We start from the raw sequence: 20,570 nt of genomic DNA, 5'->3' as shown, positions 1-20,570 counted from the left end.
TAAGATGCTGTAAAATCACTACTTGTCTTCTCTGTGTTGCACACCACTCCCCGTGACCCCCACGCACTATACATGCTAATCGTAATGCCCTCTTACTTTTTCCCTGCCCTTATCCCTCCCTTCCCACCCATCGTACTCAGTCCCTTTCCCTTTGGTAACTATTAGTCCATTCTTGGGTTCTGTGATTCTGATGCTGTTTTGTTCCTTCAGTTTTCCTTTGGTCTTATACTCCACATATGAGTGAAATCATTTGGTACTTGGCTTTCTCTGCCTGGCTTATTTCAGTGAGCATAATACCCTCTACCTCTATCCATGTTGTTGCGAATGGTACGATCTTTTTTTCTTATGGCTGCATAATGTTCCATTGTGTATATGTACCACATCTTCTTTATCCATTCATCTACTGATGGACATTTAGGTTGCTTCCATATCTTGGCTATTGTAAACAGTGCAGCGATAAACATAGGGGTGCATCTGTCTTTTTCAAACTGGAGTGCTAAATTCATAGGGTAAATTCCTAGAAGTGGAATTCCTGGGTCAAATGGTATTTCTATTTTGAGCATTCTGAGGATCCTCCATACTGCTTTCCACAATGGTTGAAGTAGTTTACGTTCCCACCAGCAGTGTAGGAGGGTTCCCCTTTCTCCACAGCCTCGCCAACATTTGTTGTTGTTGGTCTTTTCAATGATAGCGATCCTTACTGGTGTGATGTGATATCTCATTGTGGTTTTGATTTGCATTTCTCTGATGAGAAGCGATGTGGAGCATCTTTTCATGTGTCTGTGGGCCATCGGAATTTCTTGTTTAGACAACTGTCTATTCATCTCTTCTGCCCATCTGTTAATTGGATTATTTGCTTTTTGATTGTTGAGGTGTGTGAGCTCTTTATGTATTTTGGATGTCAACCCCATATCGGATCTGTCATTTATGAATATATTCTCCCATACTGTAGGATATCTTTTTGTTCTATTGATGGTGTCCTTTGCTGTACAGAAGCTTTTGAGCTTGATATAGTCCCACTTGTTCATTTTTGCTTTTGTTTCCCTTGCCTGGGGAGATATATTCATGAAGAAGTCAGTCATGTTTATGTCCATGAGATTTTTGCCTATGTTTTTATCTAAGAGTTTTATGGTTTCATGACTTACATTCAGGTCTTTGATGCATTTAGAGTTTCCTTTTCTCTGTGGGGTTAGACAGTGATCCAGTTTCATTCTCTTCCATGTAGCTGACCAGTTTTGCCAGCACCATCTGTTGAAGAGACTCTCATTTCCCGATTGTATGTCCATGGCTCCTTTATCGTATATTAATTGGCCATATATGTTTGGGTAAATGTCTGGAGTCTCTATTCTGTTCCACTTGTCTGTGGCTCTGTACTTGTGCCAGTACCAAATTAACTTGATTACTGTGGCTTTGTAGTAGAGCTTGAAGTTGGGGAGCAAGATCCCCCCACTTTATTCTTCTTTCTCAGGATTGCTTTGGCTATTCGGGGTCTTTGATGGTTCCATATGAATTTTTGAACTATTTGTTACAGTTCATTGAAGAATGCTGTTGGTAATTTGATAGGGATTGCATCGAATCTGTATATTGCTTTGGGCTGGATGACCATTTTAATGATATTAATTCTTCCTAGCCAGGAGCATGGGATGAGTTTCCATTTGTTAGCATCCTCTTTAATTTCTCTTAAGGGTGTCTTGTATTTTTCAGGGTATAGGTATTTCACTTCCTTGGTTAGGTTTATTCCTAGGTATTTTATTTTTTTCATGCTATTTTGAATGGAATTGTTTTCCTGATTTCTCTATTAGTTTATTGTTAGTGTATAAGAAAGCCACAGATTTCTGTGTGTTAATTTTGTATCGTGCAACTTTGCTGAATGCCAATATTAGTTCTAGTAGTTTTGCAGTGGAGTCTTTAGGGTTTCTTTATGTACAATATCATGTCATCTGCAAATAGTGACAGTGTGACTTGTTCTTTACCAATATGGGTTCTTGTATTTCTTTGTTTTGTGTAATTGCCGTGGCTAGGACCTCCAGTACTATGTTATATAACAGTGGAGAGAGTGGGCATCCCTATCTTCTTCCCGATCTCAGAGGAATAGCTTTCAGCGTCTTGCTGTTCAGTATGATGTTAACTGTGGGCTTATCATATATGGCTTTTATTCTTTTGAGGTACTTGCCTTCCATACCCATGTTGCTGAGAGTTTTTATCATGAATGGATGCTGAATTTTGTCGAATGCTTTTTCAGCATCTGTGGAGATGATCATGTGGTTTTTGTCCTTCTTTTTGTTGATGTGGTGGATGATGTTGATGGAGTTTCGGATGTTGTACCATCCTTGCATCCCTGGTATGAATCCCACTTGGTCATGGTGTGTGATCCTCTTGATGTATTTTTGAATTCAGTTTGCTAATGTTTTGTTGAGTATTTTTGCATCTACGTTCATCAGGGATATTGGTCTGTAGTTTTCATTTTCGGTGGGGTCTTTGCCTGGTTTTGGTATTAGGGTGATGTTGGCTTTATGGAAGGAGTTTGGGAGTATTCCCTCTTCTTCTATTTTTTGGAAAACTTTAAGGAGTATGGGTATTATGTCTTCTCTGTTTGTCTGAAAAAACTCAGAGGTAAATTTATCTGGCCCAGGGGTTTTTTTCTTGGGCAGTTTTTTTTTTTTTTGAGAGGGCATCTCTCATATTTATTGATCAAATGGTTGTTAACAACAATAAAATTCAGTATAGGGGGGTCAATGCTCAATGTACAATCATTAATCCATCTCAAGCCTAATTCTCGTCAGTCTCCAATCTTCTGAAGCATAACAAACAAGTTCTTACATGGTGAACGAATTCTTACATAGTGAATAAATTCTTACATGGTGAACAGTACAAGGGCATTCATCACAGAAACTTTCGGTTTTGATCACGCATTATGACCTATAAACAATCAGGTCAAATATGAATATTTGTTTGATTTTTGTACTTGATTTATATGTTGATCCCACATTTCTCCCTCTACTATGGTTATTATTTTTATTTTTAAGAAAATGCTGAAGTGGTAGGTAAATGCAAGATAAAGGTAGAAAACATAGTTTAGTGCTGTAAGAGGGCAAATGTAGATGATAAGATGATCAGGTGTGTGCCTATGGACTAAGTATTAATCCAGGCTAGACAAGGGCAGCAAGACATCCATGGATGCAGAAGATTTCTCTCAAAGTAGGGGGGGTGAGGTTCTGAGCCTCACCTCTATTGATCCCCAAATTCTCACCTGATGGCCCCCCTGCGACTGTGCCTGTCTTAGGTTGTTCCTACCATGAGGAATCTTACCCGTCTCTGGCTAACCAGTCATCTTCCGGGGCCATACAGGGAAGTGTAAAGTTGGTAAGTGAGAGAGAAGCCATATTGTTTGAAAAGTTTAGCTTTTTACTTCTTTGCAGATTTATGCCCTGTGGCTTCTATGCCCAGCACTTGTCTCAAGGTATCTTTACCACCTGGAGGAATTATGATACTCGGTAAATTAGATATGAGGCACTAATTCTATTTAAGGGTTGTAACTAGGAAGGAAGAAGAAAAGCGATAGATGTAGCATATGGAAGGAAACATGGGAGGATTGATTATTTCTTTGACATATCTTCTTGTAGAGTACCTTAAGTATGTATAGGTTTTAAACTACTAACTAATTTGCACACACGTATTAACATACTAGGAATACGGTGACATAAACAAAGCAAATCTATAATTACCATCCATCTCCAGTGAAGCCAAGAAAACCATTTAGGCACCCTAGGCATTTGTGAAAATTTATCTATGATATGATGGATATTGTCCAACTATACATGAACAATCAGATAAATTAAAAGCAGCCCATTTCTGGGATCTGTTCACATCCCATATGTTCTTTTAACCGTAGATAGTCTATAGTCATGAGATTTTGGAGTGCTACAACTTGCACCCCTCCCAAGTCCTGGTTGAGTTCCAACAGTACAGATCCGGTCAAATTCGTTGTCTCACTGTATGCACATGCCAGCCTAGACATCTCCCTCCTCATTCCTATGGCAAGTCCAGGAGACGGTAGGCTGGATGCAGCCACAACCGCAGAATCGTCCTGATCCCTATGGAGGCTTTTTGATGATCATCCCCCGGAACAAGTCCTCCAGAGTGCTGAAGCTGGAAGCTCCTCCTCATATCGTATCTTAGTTCATTTTCTGGGTATCCAAGCTAGGCCTTGATCTTCTGCATAGAAACAAACAGACCCTTTGCCCACACTTTGACATGCCCTCTATACCACTGTGCAGAACTCATTGGAGGACAGCACACAGTAACTGCTTTTTTTTTTTTTTAAGAGAAAGGAATATTATCAGAAAAGAGTACCTCCATAGCTGATCATCTGACACCCTTTAAGTGATCAACATTAAGGATATTTAAAGCATACGTTGATCTTTGATTTACAATAGTTTTATCCTATCAAGGAGTACTCCACCTTTTCTTTCATTCTTTCTTTCTTTCTTTTTTTTTAGTTTTTAATCTACACTTACATGAAGAATACTATGTTTACTATGCTCTCCCCTATATCAGGTCCCCCCTAAAAACCACATTACGGTTACTGTCCATCAGCTTAGCAAAATGTTGTAGAGTCACTACTTGTCCTCTCTGTGTTGTGCAGCCCACCCTACCCTTTCTCCCTCCCCCCCATGCATGCTAATCTTAAGACCCCCCTTCTTCCCCCCCTTATCCCTCCCTACCCACCCATCCTCCCTAGTCCCTTTCCCTTTGGTACTTGTTAGTCCATTTTTGGGTTCTGTAATTCCGCTGCTGTTTTGTTCTTTCAGTTTTTCCTTTGTTCCTATACTCCTCAGATGAGTGAAATCATTTGGTATTTCTCTTTCTCCACTTGGCTTATTTCCCTGAGCATAATACTCTCTAACTCCATCCATGTTGCTGCAAATGGTTGGATTTTTCCACTTCCTATGGCTGAGTAGTATTCCATTGTGCATATGTACCACATCTTCTTTATCTATTCATCTACTGATGGAAATTTAGGTTGCTTCCAATTCTTGGCTATTGTAAATAGTGCTGCGATAAACATAGGGGTGCATCTGTCTTTCTCAAACTTGATTGCTGCGTTCTTAGGGTAAATTCCTAGGAGTGGAATTCCTGGGTCAAATGGTAGGTCTGTTTTGAGCATTTTGATGATCCTCCATACTGCTTTCCACAATGGTTGAACTAATTTACATTCCCACCAGCAGTATAGGAGGGTTCCCCTTTCTCCACAGCCTCGCCAACATTTGTTGTTGTTTGTCTTTTGGATGGCAGCCATCCTTACTGGTGTGAGGTGATACCTCATTGTAGTTTTAATTTGCATTGTTTTTTGTTCTTGTTTTATTCTTCACAATTTTGTTTATTTTTTCTCTGATCTTTATTATGTCCCTCCTTCTACTGACTTAACGCCTCATTTGTTGTTTTTTTTCCAGTTTCAATAACTGTGATATTAGACTATTTATTTGGGATTGTTCTTTCTTCTTCAAGTGTGCCTGAATCGCTATATACTTTCCTCTGAAGACTGCTTTCGCTGTGTCCCACAGAAGTTGGGGCTTTGTGTTGTTGTTGTCATTTGTTTCTATAGTTTCCTTGATCTCTATTTTGATTTGTTCATTGATCCATTGAGTATTTAGTAGTATGTTGTTAAGCCTGCACGTGTTTGTGATCCTTTTTGTTTTCATTGTAGAATTTATTTCTACTTTTATACCTTTGTGGTCTGAAAAATTGGTTGGTAGAATTTCAATGTTTTGGAATTTACTGCGGCACTTTTTGTGAGCTAGTATGTGGTCTATTCTGGAGAATGTTCCATGTGCACTTGAGAAGAATGTATATCCTGTTGCTTTTGGATGTAGACTTCTATAGATGTCTGTTAGGTCCATCTGTTCTAGTGTGTTGTTCAGTGCCTCTGTGTCCTTTCTTATTTTCTGCCCGGTGGATCTATCCTTTGGGGTGAGTGGTGTGTTGAAGTCTCCTATAATGAATGCATTGCAATCTATTTCCCTCTTTAGTTCTGTTAGTATTTGTTTCACATATGCTGGTGCTCCTGTATTGGGTGCATATATATTTATAATGGTTATATCCTCTTGTTGGACTGAGCCCTTCATCATTATGTAGTGTCCTTCTTTATCTCTTGTTACTTTCTTTGTTTCGAAGTCTATTTTGTCTGATATTTGTACTGCAACCCCTGCTTTCTTCTTACTGTTGTTTGCCTGAAATATGTTTTTCCATCCCTTGACTTTTAGTCTGTGCTTGTCTTTGGGTTTAAGGTGAGTTTCTTGTAAGCAGCATATAGATGGGTCTTGCTTTTTTATCCATTCTGTTACTCTGTGTCTTTTGATTGATGCATTAAGTCCATTTACATTTAGGGTGACTATTGAGAGATATGTACTTACTGCCATTGCAGGCTTTAGATTCGTGGTTACCAAAGGTTCAAGGTTTGCTTCTTTAGTATCTTACTGCCTAACTTAGCTCGCTTATTGAGCTGTTATATACACTGTCTGTAGATTCTTTTCTTGTCTCCCTTCTTATTCCTCCTCCTCCATTCTTCATATGTTGGGTGTTTTGTTCTGTGCTCTTTTTAGGAGTGGTCCCATCTAGAGCAGTCCCTGTAGGATGCCCTGTAGAGGTGGTTTGTGGGAAGCAAATTCCCTCAGCTTTTGCTTGTCTGGGAATTATTTAATCCCGCCTTCATATTTAAATGATAGTCATGCTGGATACAGTATCCTTCGTTCAAGGCTCTTCTGTTTCATTGCATTAAATATATCATGCCATTCTCTTCTGGCCTGTAGGGTTTCTGTCGAGAAGTCTGATGTTAGCCTGATGGGTTTTCCTTTATAGGTGACCTTTTTCTCTCTAGCTGCCTTTAAAGCTCTTTCCTTGTCCTTGATCCTTGCCATTTTAATTATTATGTGTCTTGGTGTTGTTCTTCTTGGATCCTTTCTGTTGGGGGTTCTGTGTAATTCCGTGGTGTGTTCATTTATTTCCTCCCCCAGTTTGGGGAAGTTTTCAGCAATTATTTCTTCAAAGAGACTTTCTATCCCTTTTCCTCTTTCTTCTTCTTCTGGTACCCCTATAATACGAATATTATTTCTTTTGGATCAGTCGCATAGTTCTCTTAGTTTTGTTTCGTTCCTGGAGATCCTTTTATCTCTCTCTATGTCAGCTTCTATACCTTCCTGTTCTCTGGTTTCTATTCTTTCAATGGCCTCTTGCATCTTATCCATTCTGCTTATAAATCCTTCCAGGGATTGTTTCACTTCTGTGATCTCCTTCCTGATATCTGTGATCTCCCTCCGGACTTCATCCCATTGCTCTTGCATTTTTCTCTCCATCTCATCCCATTGCTCTCGCATTTTTCTCTGCATCTGTGTCAGCATGTTCATGATTTTTATTTTGAATTCTTTTTCAGGAAGACTGGTTAGGTCTGTCTCCTTCTCAGGTGTTGACTCTGTAATCTTTTTCTGCGTGTAGTTTTGCCTCTTCATGGTGATAGAGATAGTTTGCAGAGCTGGTACAAGTGGCTTCCAGAAGAGCTTCCCTTCTTGTTGGTTTGTGGTCTTCCTCTCCTGGGAGTATAGCGACCTCTACTTGCTTATGCTGGGCGCAGACAGGGCTTCTGCTACCTGCCCGTTTGCTATGGAGTTTATCTCTGCTGTTGCTGTTGGCGTTGCCTGGCTGGGGCTGCTCCTTCAAAATGGTGGAGCCCCGTTGGAAGGGGAGCGTCCGGGAGGCTATTTATATCCGTAAGGGGCCTTTGTACTCCCTGTTTCCCAGTGGGTTAGACTGCCCAGAGATCCCCAGATTCCCTGCCTCTGGTCGAAGTGTTCTGTCCTGCCCCTTTAAGACTTCCAAAAAGCACTCTCCAAACCAAAACATCAAGAGCAACAATGAAAGAGGAAAGAGAAAAAAAAAAAAGGGAAAAAACACGCGATTTTTTTTGTCCTCAGGCGCCAGTCCCAGGCACCCGCTCACTGGTCCTGCTGCCCTGCCTCCCTAGCACCGGGGTCCCTGTCCCTTCAAGGCTTCCAGAAAGCACCCGCCAAAAAAAAAAAAAAAAAGGGAAAAACTCGCGCGCAATATTGTTTGTCCTCAGGCGCCAGTCCCGTACACCCGCCCACTGGTCCTGCCGCCCTGCCTCCCTAGCAGTGGGGTCTCCGTCCCTCCAAGGCCTCCAAAAAACACTCGCCAAAAAAAAAGGGTAAAACGCATGACCCTCTCCATCCCCAGGCGCGGGTCCGAGTCACCTGCTCACCGGCCCTGCCCCCCTGCCTCCCTAGCACTGGGGTCCCTGTCTCCCTAAGGCCTCCAAGAAGCACTTGCCAAATAGAAAAGAACGGGAGAAACGCGCGATTTTCTTTGTCCTCAGCACAGGTCCCAGGCACCCGCCCACCATTCTTGCTACGCTGCCTCCCTGGTATTGGGGTCCCCGTCCCTCCAAGGCTTCCAAAAAGCAGTCGCCAATAAAAAAAAAGCAAAGAAATGGAAAAACGCACCATTTTCCTTGTCCTCAGGCGCCGGCCTCAGTCCCCCGCCCACTGGTCCGCTGCCGTTCCTCGCTTGTATTGGGAAAAACGCACGATTTTCTTTGTTCCCAGGCGCAGGTCTCAGGCACCTGCTCACCAGTCTTGCTGCCCTGTTTCGCTGGTATTGGGGTCCCTGTCCCTTTGAGGCTTCCAAAAAGCACTCGCCAAAAAGAGAAAAAAAAAAGGGGGAAAAACACGCGATTTCCTCCGTCCTCAGTCGCCGGTCTCAGGCACCCGCCCACCGGTCCCGCAGAGAAAAACGCGCGATATTCTTTGTCCTCAGGCGCCAGTCCCAGGCACCCGCCCACCGGTCCTGCTGCCCTGCCTCCCTAGCACCAGGGTCCCTGTCCCTTTAAGACTTCTGAAAAGCACTCGCCAAAAAAAAAAACTCCGGTGTCTTTTCACCCGCCGGGAGCCAGGGGGAGGGGCGCTCAGGTCCTGCCGGGACGGGGCTTGTATCTTACCCCCTTTGCAAGGCGCTGGGTTCTTGCAGGTGTGGATGTGGTCTGGATGTTGTCCTATGTCCTCTGGTCTCGCTTTTAGGAAGAGTTTTCGTTGTGATATTTTCACAGATCTATGTGTTTTTGGGGGGAGATTTCCACTACTCTACTCACGCTGCCATCCTGGCTCCGCCCTCATATGTTCTTTTAACTGTAGATAGTCTGTAGTCGTAAGATTTTGGAGCACTACAACTTGCACCCCTCCCAACTCCTGGTTGAGTTCCAACAGTACAGATCCACTCAAATTCGTTGTCTCACTGTATCCACATGCCAGCCCAGACGTCTCTCTCCTCATTCCAGTGGCAAGTTCAGGAAACGGTGGGATGGACGCAGCCACAACCGCAGCATCATCCGGATCCCTGTGGAGGCTTTTTGATGATCATCCCCCGGTGCGAGTCCTCTAGAGATTGCTGATGCTGGAAGCTCCTCCTCATATCGTATCTTAGTTCATTTTCTGGGTAGCCAAGCTAGTCCTTGATCTTCTGCATAGAAACAAACCCTTTGCCCACACTTTGACATGCCCTCTATACCACTGTGTAGAACTCATTGGAGGTCAGCACACAGGAACTCCTTTTTTTTTTTTTTGCAATTTTTATTAAGGAAAGGAATATTAGAAAAGAGTACCTCCATAGCTGATCATCTGACACCCTTTAAGTGATCAAAATTAAGGATATTTAAAGTATGCATTGATCTTTGATTTACCAATAGTTTTATCCTATCAAGGAGTAATACTCCTTTCCTTTATTTCTTTGTTTTCCTTTTTTTTAATCTTTAATCTACACTTACATGAAGAATACTATGTTTACTATGCTCTCCCCTACAGCAAGTCCCCCCTAAAAACCACATTACAGTCACTGTCCATCAGCATAGCAAAATGTTGTAGAATCACTACTTGTCCTCTCTGTGTTTTACAGCCCTCCCTCCCCTTTCTCCCTCACACCCTATGGATGCTAATCTTAATACCCCCTTTCTTCTTCCACCTCCTTATCCCTCCCTGCCCACCTATCCTCCCCAGTTCCTTTCCCTTTGGTACCTGATAGTCTATCTTTGGATTCTGTAATTCCACTGCTCTTTTGTTCCTTCAGTTTTTCCTTTGTTGTTATACTCCTCAGATGAGTAAAATCATTTGGTATTTCTCTTTCTCCATTTGGCTTATTTCACTGAGCATAATACTCTCCAGCTCCATCCATGTTGCTGCAAATGGTAGGATTTGCCCTCTTCTTATGACTGAGTAGTATTCCATTGTGTATATGTACCACATCTTCTTTATCCATTCATCTACCGATGGACATTTACGTTGCTTCCAATTTTTGGCTATTGTAAATAGTGCTGCGCTATATATAGGGGTGCATCTGTCTTTCTCAAACTTGATTGCAGTGTTCTTAGGGTAAATTCCTAGGAGTGGAATTCCTGGGTCAAATGGTAGGTCTGTTTTGAGCATTTTGATGATCCTCCATACTGCCTTCCACAATGGTTGAACTAATTTATATTCCCACCAGCAGTATAGGAGGGTTCCCCTTTCTCCACAGCCTTGCCAACATTTGTTGTTGTTTGTCTTTTGGATGGCAGCCATCCTTACTGGTGTGAGGTGATACCTCATTGTAGTTTTAATATGCATTTCTCTGATAATTAGCAATGTGGAGCATCTTTTCATGTGTCTGTTGGCCATCTGTATTTCTTTTTTAGAGAACTGTCTGTTCAGTTCCTCTGCCCATTTTTTAATTGGGTTATTTGTTTTTTGTTTGTTGAGGCATGTGAGCTCTTTATATATTCTGGACGTCAAGCCTTTATCGGATTTGTCATTTTCAAATATATTCTCCCATACTGTAGGATTACTTTTTGTTCTATTGATGGTGTCTTTTGCTGTACAGAAGCTTTTCAGCTTAATGTAGTCCCAGTTGCTCATTTTTGCTGTTGTTTTCCTTGCCCGGGGATATATGTTCAAGAAGAGGTCACTCATGTTTATGTTTAAAAGGTTTTTGCCTATTTTTTTTTTCAAGAGTTTAATGGTTTCATGACTTACATTCAGGTCTTTGATCCATTTTGAGTTTACCTTTGTATATGGGGTTAGACAATGGTCCAGTTTCATTCTCCTACATGTAGCTGTCCAGTTTTGCCAGCACCATCTGTTGAAGAGACTGTCATTTTGCCATTGTATGTCCATGGCTCCTTTATCAAATATTAATTGACCATATATGTTTGGGTTAATGTCTGGAGTCTCTAATCTGTTCCACTGGTCTGTGGCTCTGTTCTTGTGCCAGTACCAAATTGTTTTGATTACTATGGCTTTGTAGTAGAGCTTGAAGTTGGGGAGTGAGATCTCCCCTACTTTTTTCTTTTTTGTCAGGATTGCTTTGGCTATTCGGGGTCTTTGGTGTTTCCATATGAATTTTTGAATTATTTGTTCCAATTCATTGAAGAATGTTGCTGGTAATTTGAGAGGGATTGCATCAAATCTGTATATTGCTTTGGGCAGGATGGCCATTTTGACGATATTAATTCTTCCTAGCCATGAGCATGGGATGAGTTTCCATTTGTTAGTGTCCCCTTTACTTTCTCTTAAGAGTGACTTGTAGTTTTCAGGGTATAGGTCTTTCACTTCTTTGGTTATGTTTATTCCTAGGTATTTTATTCTTTTTGATGCAATTGTGAATGGAATTGTTTTCCTGATTTCTCTTTCTATTGGTTCATTGTTAGTGTATAGGAAAGCTACCTATTTCTGTGTGTTCATTTTGTATCCTGTGACTTTGCTGTATTCTGATATCAGTTCTAGTAGTTTTGGAGTGGAGTCTTTAGGGTTTTTTATGTACATTATCATATAGTCTGCAAATAGTGACAGTTTGACTTCTTCTTTACCAATCTGGATTCCTTGTATTTCTTTGTTTTGTCTGATTGCCATGGCTAGGGCCTCCAGTACTATGTTAAATAACAGTGTTGAGAGTGGGCATCCCTGTCTTGTTCCCGATCTTAGAGGAAATGCTTTCAGCTTCTCGCTGTTCAGTATAATGCTGGCTGTGGGTTTATCATATATGGCCTTTATTATGTTGAGGTACTTGCCCTCTATTCCCATTTTGCTGAGAGTTTTTATCATGAATGGATGTTGAATTTTGTCAAATGCTTTTTCAGCATCTATGGAGATGATCATGTGGTTTTTGTCTTTCTTTTTGTTGAGGTTGTAGATGATGTTGATGGATTTTCGAATGTAGTACCATCCTTGCATCCCTGGGATGAATCCCACTTGGTCATGGTGTATGATCCTTTTGATATAGTGTTGATTTCTGTTTGCTAATATTTTGTTGAGTATTTTTGCATCTATATTCATCAGGGATACTGGTCTGTAATTTTCTTTTTTGGTGGGGTCTTTGTCTGGTTTTGGTTTTAGGGTGATGTTGGCTTCATAGAATGAGTTTGGGAGTATTCCCTCCTTTTTTTATTTTTTGGAACACTTTAAGGAGAATGGGTATTGTGTCTGATAAAATTCTGAGGTAAATCCGTCCAGCCCCGGGGTTTTGTTCTTGGGTAGTTTTTTGATTACTGTTTCAATTTCTTTGCTCGTAATTGGTTTGTTTAACTTTTGTGTTTCTTCCTTGGTCAATCTTGGGAGGTTGTATTTTTCTAGGAAGTTGTCCATTTCTTCTAGGTTTTCCAGCTTGTTGGCATATAGGTTTTCATAGTAGTCTTTAATAATTCTTTGTATTTCTGTGGAGTCTGTCGTGATTTTTCCATTCTCATTTCTGATTATGTTGATTTGTGTTGACTCTCTTTTTCTCTTAATAAGTTGGGCTAGAGGCTTATCTATTTTGTTTATTTTCTCAAAGAACCAGCTCTTGGTTTCGTTGATTTTTGCTATTGTTTTATTCTTCTCAATTTTGTTTATTTCTTCTCTGATCTTTATTATTTCCCTCCTTCTGCTGACTTTAGGCCTCATTTGTTGTTCTTTTTCCAGTTTCAATAACTGTGATGTTAGACTATTTATTTGGGATTGTTCTTCCTTCTTCAAGTGTGCCTGAATTGATATATACTTTCCTCTGAAGACTGCTTTCGCTGCGTCCCACAGAAGTTGGGGCTTTATGTTGTTGTTGTCATTTGTTTCTATATATTCCTTGATCTCTATTTTGATTTGTTCATTGATCCATTGATTATTTAGTAGCATGTTGTTATGCCTCCACATGTTTGTGAGCCTTTTTGTTTTCTTTGTAGAATTTATTTCTACTTTTATACCTTTGTGGTCTGAAAAATTGGTTGGTAGAATTTCAATATTTTGGAATTTACTGCGGCACTTTTTGTGAGCTAGTATGTGGTCTATTCTGGAGAATGTTCCATGTGCACTTGAGAAGAATGTATATCCTGTTGCTTTTGGATGTAGAGTTCTATAGATGTCTATTAGGTCCATGTGTTCTAGTGTGTTGTTCAGTGCGTCTGTGTCCTTACTTATTTTCTGCCCGGTGGATCTATCCTTTGGGGTGAGTGGTGTGTTGAAGTCTCCTAGAATGAATACATTGCAGTCTATTTCCCTCTTTATTTCTGTTAGTATTTGTTTCACATATGCTGGTGCTCCTGTATTGGGTGTATATGTATTTAGAATGGTTATATCCTTTTGTTGGACTGAGCCATTTATCATTATGTAGTGTCCTTCTTTATCTCTTGTTACTTTCTTTGTTTTGAAGTCTATTTTGTCTGATATTAATACTGCAACCCCTTCTTTCTTCTCACTGTTGTTTGACTGAAATATGTTTTTCCATCCCTTGACTTTTAATTTGTGCTTGTCTTTGGGTTTAAGGTGAGTTTCTTGTAAGCAGCATATAGATGGGTCTTACTTTTTTTATCCATTCTGTTACTCTGTGTCTTTTGATTGGTGCATTAAGTCCATTTACATTTAGGGTGACTATTGAGAGATATGTACTTATTGCCATTGTAGGCTTTAGATTCGTGGTTACCAAAGTTTCAAGGTTTGCTTCTTTAGTATCTTACTTCCTAACTTAGCTCGCTTATTGAGCTGTTATATACACTGTCTGGAGAGTCTTTTCTTCTCTCCCTTCTTATTCCTCCTCCTCCATTCTTCATATGTTGTGTGTTTTGTTCTGTGCTCTTTTTAGGGGTGCTCCCATCTAGAGCAGTCCCTGTAGGATGCCCTGTAGAGGTGGTTTGTGGGAAGCAAATTCCCTCAGCTTTTGCTTGTCTGGGAATTGTTTAATCCCGCCATCATATTTAAATGATAGTCGTGCTGTATACAGTACCCTTGGTTCAAGGCTCTTCTGTTTCATTGCATTAAATATATCATGCCATTCTCTTCTGGCCTGTAGGGTTTCTGTCGAGAAGTCTGATGTTAGCCTGATGGGTTTTCCTTTATAGGTGACCTTTTTCTCTCTAGCTGCCTTTAAAGCTCTTTCCTTGTCCTTGATCCTTGCCATTTTAATTATTATGTGTCTTGGTGTTGTTCTTCTTGGATCCTTTCTGTTGGGGGTTCTGTGTAATTCCGTGGTGTGTTCATTTATTTCCTCCCCCAGTTTGGGGAAGTTTTCAGCAATTATTTCTTCAAAGAGACTTTCTATCCCTTTTCCTCTTTCTTCTTCTTCTGGTACCCCTATAATATGAATATTATTTCTTTTGGGTCAGTCACATAGTTCTCTTAGTTTTGTTTCGTTCCTGGAGATCCTTTTATCTCTCTCTATGTCAGCTTCTATACCTTCATGTTCTCTGGTTTCTATTCCCTCAATGGCCTCTTGCATCTTATCCATTCTGCTTATAAATCCTTCAAGGGATTGTTTCACTTCTGTGATCTCCTTCCTGACATCTGTGATCTCCCTGCGGACTTCATCCCACTGCTCTTGCATTTTTCTCTCCATCTCATCCCATTGCTCTCGCATTTTTCTCTGCATCTGTGTCAGCATGTTCATGATTTTTATTTTGAATTCTTTTTCAGGAAGACTGGTTAGGTTTGTCTCCTTCTCAGGTGTTGTCTCTGTAATCTTTTTCTGCGTGTATTTTTGCCTCTTCATGGTGATAGAGATAATTTGCAGAGATGTTACTAGTGACAGCTGGGAGAGCTTTCCTTCTTGCTCGTTTGTGGCCTTCCTCTCCCCCTTCACGAGGCACTGGGTTCTCGCAGGTGTGGATGTGGTCTGGATGTTGTACTGTGTCCTCTGGTCTCTATTTTAGGAAGAGTTGTGTTTGTTATATTTTCATAGATATATGTGGTTTTGGGAGGAGATTTCCACTGCTCTACTCACGCCGACATCCTGGCTCCGCCCCTTTCTTTCTTTTCTTTTGTCTCAGGCGCTGGTTGCAGGGACCTGCCCGCAGGTTTTGCTTTTCCATTTCTCTAATATCCAGCACCCTGTGCACCTTGTGTCTGTGCTCCGGGTGCGGATTTCTAGAGCTGTTTGTTTAGCAGTCCTGGGCTTTCACTCCCTCCCCGTTCTGACTCCTTTCTTCCCACCGGGTTCTGGGGTCAAGGAGCATTTGGGTCCCGCCTGTCTGTGGTTTGTACCTTACCCCCTTCATGGATGTTGAGTTCTCACAGATGTAGGTGTATCCTGCCTGTTGTACTACATCCACAGGTTTCTCTTTTTTTGGAGTAGTTGTATTTATTGTGTTTTCATAAATATATATGTTTTGAGGAGTAGATTTCCACTGAACTACTCATGTTGCCATCTTCCCGTGATCCTATCCTCATATTTTTAATATGCATATTTTAACTTGTATGTTCTTTAAATTTGTAGCTTATTATTATCTACATCTTATACTCTCTTGAATAAGATATGAACCTTAGAATGAAATTCCTTTTAAATTCCTTTTGCATATTCCATAATGCATAGTTTCTCACTGTCTTCACAACTTTTGCAAGGCACGTGGTATCTATTATTTCAATTTTATGGGTGAAAGTAGTGAGATTTCACAGAGATTCTCCTATGCCACAAAGCAGGTGGATGAGTCTAGGCTTTAAAAGTAATTGTCTGTTCCCAAGACTCAGGGCTTTTCTACTGTACCACACTTCTTTCCTTGAAATAGAAAAACCTTTCAGAGCCCACAGAATAACACTTTGACAACCATAAGGGCTAGTAGGCATGGGACCTTTCTGAAACAACTGTTATCAGTAGTCATTTCTTCCTTGGGACAGTGACCCCTTTTTAGAAAAAATGTTCTTCAGTTAGCAAGGAGACGGGTTTAGCTTCATTATTCAAGGATGAACACCTGAAAAATGTATTAATTTTCCTACAAATAAGCCCTTTCTGGAAGGAAGTGGGAGACTGGATTTCTCTGATGAAGTAGAATTCTAGAGAAATTTGAAGATGGTCATTAGGAGGAATTGGAGTTGGCTTATTAGGAAAAAGTTCTCAATGTCACTTTGCTTCTCTTTTAAATTTAGCAGCAGCAGGAGAGTTTGACCTTGTCAGTAGGACCTTTGCAGACCATCTTCCCATTAAATCCCATAAGTGTTGCATGTGAATTATGAAAGGAGTGGCATAAAACTGGATGTTTGTGTGTATTTGTATAGGATGAGATACTTGTATATCTGTGTTTTGTCATTCATATCATTCATTCCAGTAATCTCGTTCCCATTTCAGCCTAGGTGGTCTTTTTATTCCCTTTGTGTGAATCATATGTGTACCATTTCTTTTTCCATTACTTCAGCATATACTTACTGAGCACCTCGTCTGCATTGTGTTAGTCTCCCTAGTTTGAAGTCAAATAATTCATATTCCTACCCTCATGGTAAATTGGGAGTTGAAAGATTGGTTAATCAGCTCTGAAGTGATATATAACAACTCTAGTAGTAGTATCTACAGGATACTTAATGGAGAGTAGAGGAGACATCTGAATCAGATGAGAACAAGAGAGGGTTTCCTGAGGAAGTAAATCTAGAGATGAATTTTGCAGGGTCAGTAAAGTAACTCATGAAGTTACTTATTAAAAGGGTGTTGGGTGAGTGAATAAGAATTAGGTGACACTGGGAGAAGGACATTTACAGCAGTGGTGGAAAGGTAGAAAGACATGAAAATTACGTGGTGCATTCAGGGACTCCTGCAGTTGAGAAGGCAGTTGAGTAAATGGTCGCTTGTAGGGGAGTAGGAGAAGGGGAGTTAGGTATAATTCTGTCTTTACCTTTCTGGATGATATCTCAGTTTATCCTGCTTTTCCATCCCACTGCAGTTTACCCTTCCCTGGAATCTGATGATGATGACCCTGCTTTGAAATCTCGACCCAAGAAAAAGAAGAATTCAGATGATGCTCCATGGAGTCCTAAAGGTTGTCCAGTATTCTTTCCTAAACTCTGTGGAAGTGATGAAGTGGAAAAACAGACTGGGGGTGCTTGGGATATTTAATAGAGGAAGACATGATTTAGTCACTATTTCTTTATTCATCAAACATTTGTTTAGTGCCTGTTGTGTTCTAGGCACCATGTTAGGTACTAGAGTGAAAATAATCAGTAAGACACAGAGTTCATACACTTAGTTCAGCAAAGCCAGAGGTAATGGTGCACGTTGCTTCTAACGTTCTATGGCTTGAGTTCACAAGAGGAAGATACTGAACAGATTTCAGCAAGTAACCTAAAGGCTTCTGAGAACATTCTGCTCCCATCATCTCAGCTCTTTGGTAATATTATTATCAGAGTAGGAAAATGATCGTAACTGTTGAAGTCTACAAGGCTCAAGATTCCTTAGACTGTCACCTGTACTGGCTGAGAGGCTATCTCTAAGGAAGAAAGAATGATCATGAGTTAAACATGGAATTCAGAGGATATAAAATCATTTTATTTATCTCATTGGCTGGGTGGTTTTCACATTGGAGGTTGTGTCAGTTAGCTTTTGCTGCTTACCAGACTATATAAAAACAGTGGCTTATAACAACATTTGATCATTTTTCATGATTCCGGAGGCTGACTGAGCTGTTCTTGTCTGGACTAGCTTGGCTGAGGCTGGGTGGTCAAAAAGGATCTCCCTCAGGTGTCTGGGATTTAATCTGGGGGGACTGGGCCTCTTAACATGTGATCTCTCTTGGACCACAAGAATGCCAGCCCAAGCTTTTTCACAAGGTAGCAGAAGGGTATCCAATAGAAAGGACAAGCTGCAGTGTGCAAGCACTTTTGAAGCCTTTGCTTGTATCATGTTTTATTGTTCCATTGGCCACAGCAAGTTATGTGGCCAAGCCTTGATTGCTGGGGTAGAAAAATAGATTCCATTTCTTGAGGGGAGAGCTGCAAAATCCTTCTGTTCATACAAGGAGATGTGAGCAAATTGAGCGCCATTACTGCAGCAGTCTGCCACAGAGGATATTAGGATCTGAGTACCTGTGGTTCCCCAGGAAATAGAAGGCCTGCCTTATTTGGCCTCTCTGGTATTTGCTTGGAATTGGAGGAATAGGGTGGCAGGGCTCTCTTTGAAAGTGTTCTTTTAGTGAGTCAATCAGGAAAAGATTGTTTTTAAATTCTTCAGGCCTATCTAAAAATTTTTCTTTTTCCTGTAGTTTCTGACTGATAACCTAATAGAAAATTTGGAAGATACAGAAAATAGAGGAAAGTATAAAGAAGAAGCCACCCATGATTCTGCTACCCAAAAGCAATCACTCTTAATGTTTTGACATGTTTCCATCTAGTCTTTTTTTCCTATGCATTTTTCTTTTTATGGTCAAAATCACACTGTGTATGCAATGATAGATCCTATTTTAATTTTTTTTTTGCCTTTTAATCTAAATAATGTCTATATCTGGTAGCAAATCCTATAGTACCAAGGAGTTTAGGATGAAATGCAATGGTCTACTGCATCTACTTTCCCCACCTCCGAACCCATGCCTAAGAGGCAACCTCATAGTTTTCATTTCTCTGGTAGTTAACTCTAAAACTCAAGATAATATGGCTTATACCACCATTTACTGATTTAGTAACTTCTGTTTATCCTTCCATTAGCTTCTGTCAGTCTCCCTTGAATACCCACTTTGTAAGATATGGGCATTAGTATTGCTGTCTGTTCTTCCTTCCTCCAACTTTCTGAGCCATACTTTTTCATTTACATTGTCCAGCTTGTTAACATTTACATCGTCTTGTGATTTACACTCTACATTGACTAAAGCTTGACTATAAAAATTGGAAACCAATAAGTATATCTGACCTTTTGAATTAAACAGTGTTATAAGCATGTCCCTGTACCATCGTTCATAACTAATATATATATGTACTTTTGTTTTATTTTGGTATCATTAATGTACAATTACATGAGCAACATTATGGTTACTAGATTGCCGCCATTATCAAGTCCCCACCACATACCCCATTACAATCACTGCCCATCAGAGTAGTAAGATGCTATAGAATCACTATTTGTCTTCTCTGTGCTATTCTGCATTCCCTGTGCCACCCCCCACATTATGTGTGCTAATCATAATGCCCCTTTTTTCCCCTTATCCCTCCCTTCCCACACATCCTGCCCAGTCCCTTTCCCTTTGGTAACTGTTAGTCCATTCTTGTGTTCTGTGAGTCTGCTGCTGTTTTGTTCCTTCAGTTTTTGTTTTGTTCTTATACTCCACAGATGAGTGAAATCATTTGATACTTGTCTTTCTCCACCTGGCTTATTTCACTGAGCATAATACCCTCTAGCTCCATCCATGTTGTTGCAAATGGTACAATTTGTTTTCTTCTTATGGCTGAATAATATTCCATTGTGTATATGTACCACACCTTCCTTATCCATTCATCTACTGATGACACTTAGGTTGCTTCCATTTCTTGGCTATTGTAAATAGTGCTGTGATAAACATAGGGGTGCATATGTCTTTTTCAAACTGGGCTCCTGCATTCTTAGGGTAAATTCCTAGGAGTAGAATTCCTGGGTCAAATGGTAAATCTATTTTGAGCATTTTGAGGAACCTCCATACTGCTTTCCACAATGGTTGAACTAATTTACATTCCCACCAGCAGTGTAGGAGGGTTCCCCTTTCTCCACATCCTCGCCAACATTTGTTGTTGTTTGTCTTTTGGATGGTGGCCATCCTAACTGGTGTGAGGTGGTATCTCATTGTGGTTTTAATTTGCATTTCTCTGATGATGAGCGATGTGGAGCATCTTTTCATGTGTCTGTTGCCGTCTGCATTTCTTCTTTGGAAGTTTCTCTTCAGATCCTCTAACCGTTTTTTACTGGATTATTTGTTTTCTGTTTGTTGAGGTGTGTGTGGTCTTTATATATTTTGGATGTCAACCCCATATCGGATATGTCATTTATGAATATATTCTCCCATACTGTAGAATGCTTTTTGTTCCACTGATGGTGTACTTTGCTGTACTTGTTAGTTTGATATTGTCCCACTTGTTCATTTCTGCTTTTGTTTCCCTTCCCCGGGGAGATATGTTCATGAAGAAGTTGCTCGTATTTATGTCCAAGAGAGTTTTGCCTATGTATTCTTCTAAGAGTTTTATGGTTCCATGACTTACGTTCAGGTCTTTGAGCCATTAGGAATTTACTTTTCTGTATGGAATTAGGCAGTAATCCAGTTTCATTCTCTTACATGTAGCTGTCCAATTTGTCAACACCAG

The 20,570-nt window shown here is 40.5% G+C and overlaps 1 protein-coding gene across 4 annotated transcripts in view; it reads left to right on the top strand.

Annotated features, from left to right (window-relative positions):
- PHF8 (PHD finger protein 8) overlaps positions 1 to 20,570 on the top strand; it is a 169,689-nt gene that overhangs the window by 125,488 nt on the left and 23,631 nt on the right. For all 4 annotated transcript variants that reach the window (XM_037010389.2, XM_037010388.2, XM_037010391.2 and 1 more), the window contains one exon: positions 17,198 to 17,293. In XM_037010389.2, coding sequence (XP_036866284.1) covers positions 17,198 to 17,293 — 96 coding nt within the window. The remainder of the gene's footprint in view (positions 1 to 17,197; positions 17,294 to 20,570) is intronic.

This window comes from Manis javanica, chromosome X (genome assembly GCF_040802235.1).
Source record: "Manis javanica isolate MJ-LG chromosome X, MJ_LKY, whole genome shotgun sequence".
NCBI lineage: Eukaryota > Metazoa > Chordata > Mammalia > Pholidota > Manidae > Manis > Manis javanica.
The sequence above is the reverse complement of the archived record's forward strand: the minus strand, read 5'-3'. Positions and strand labels throughout refer to the sequence as shown.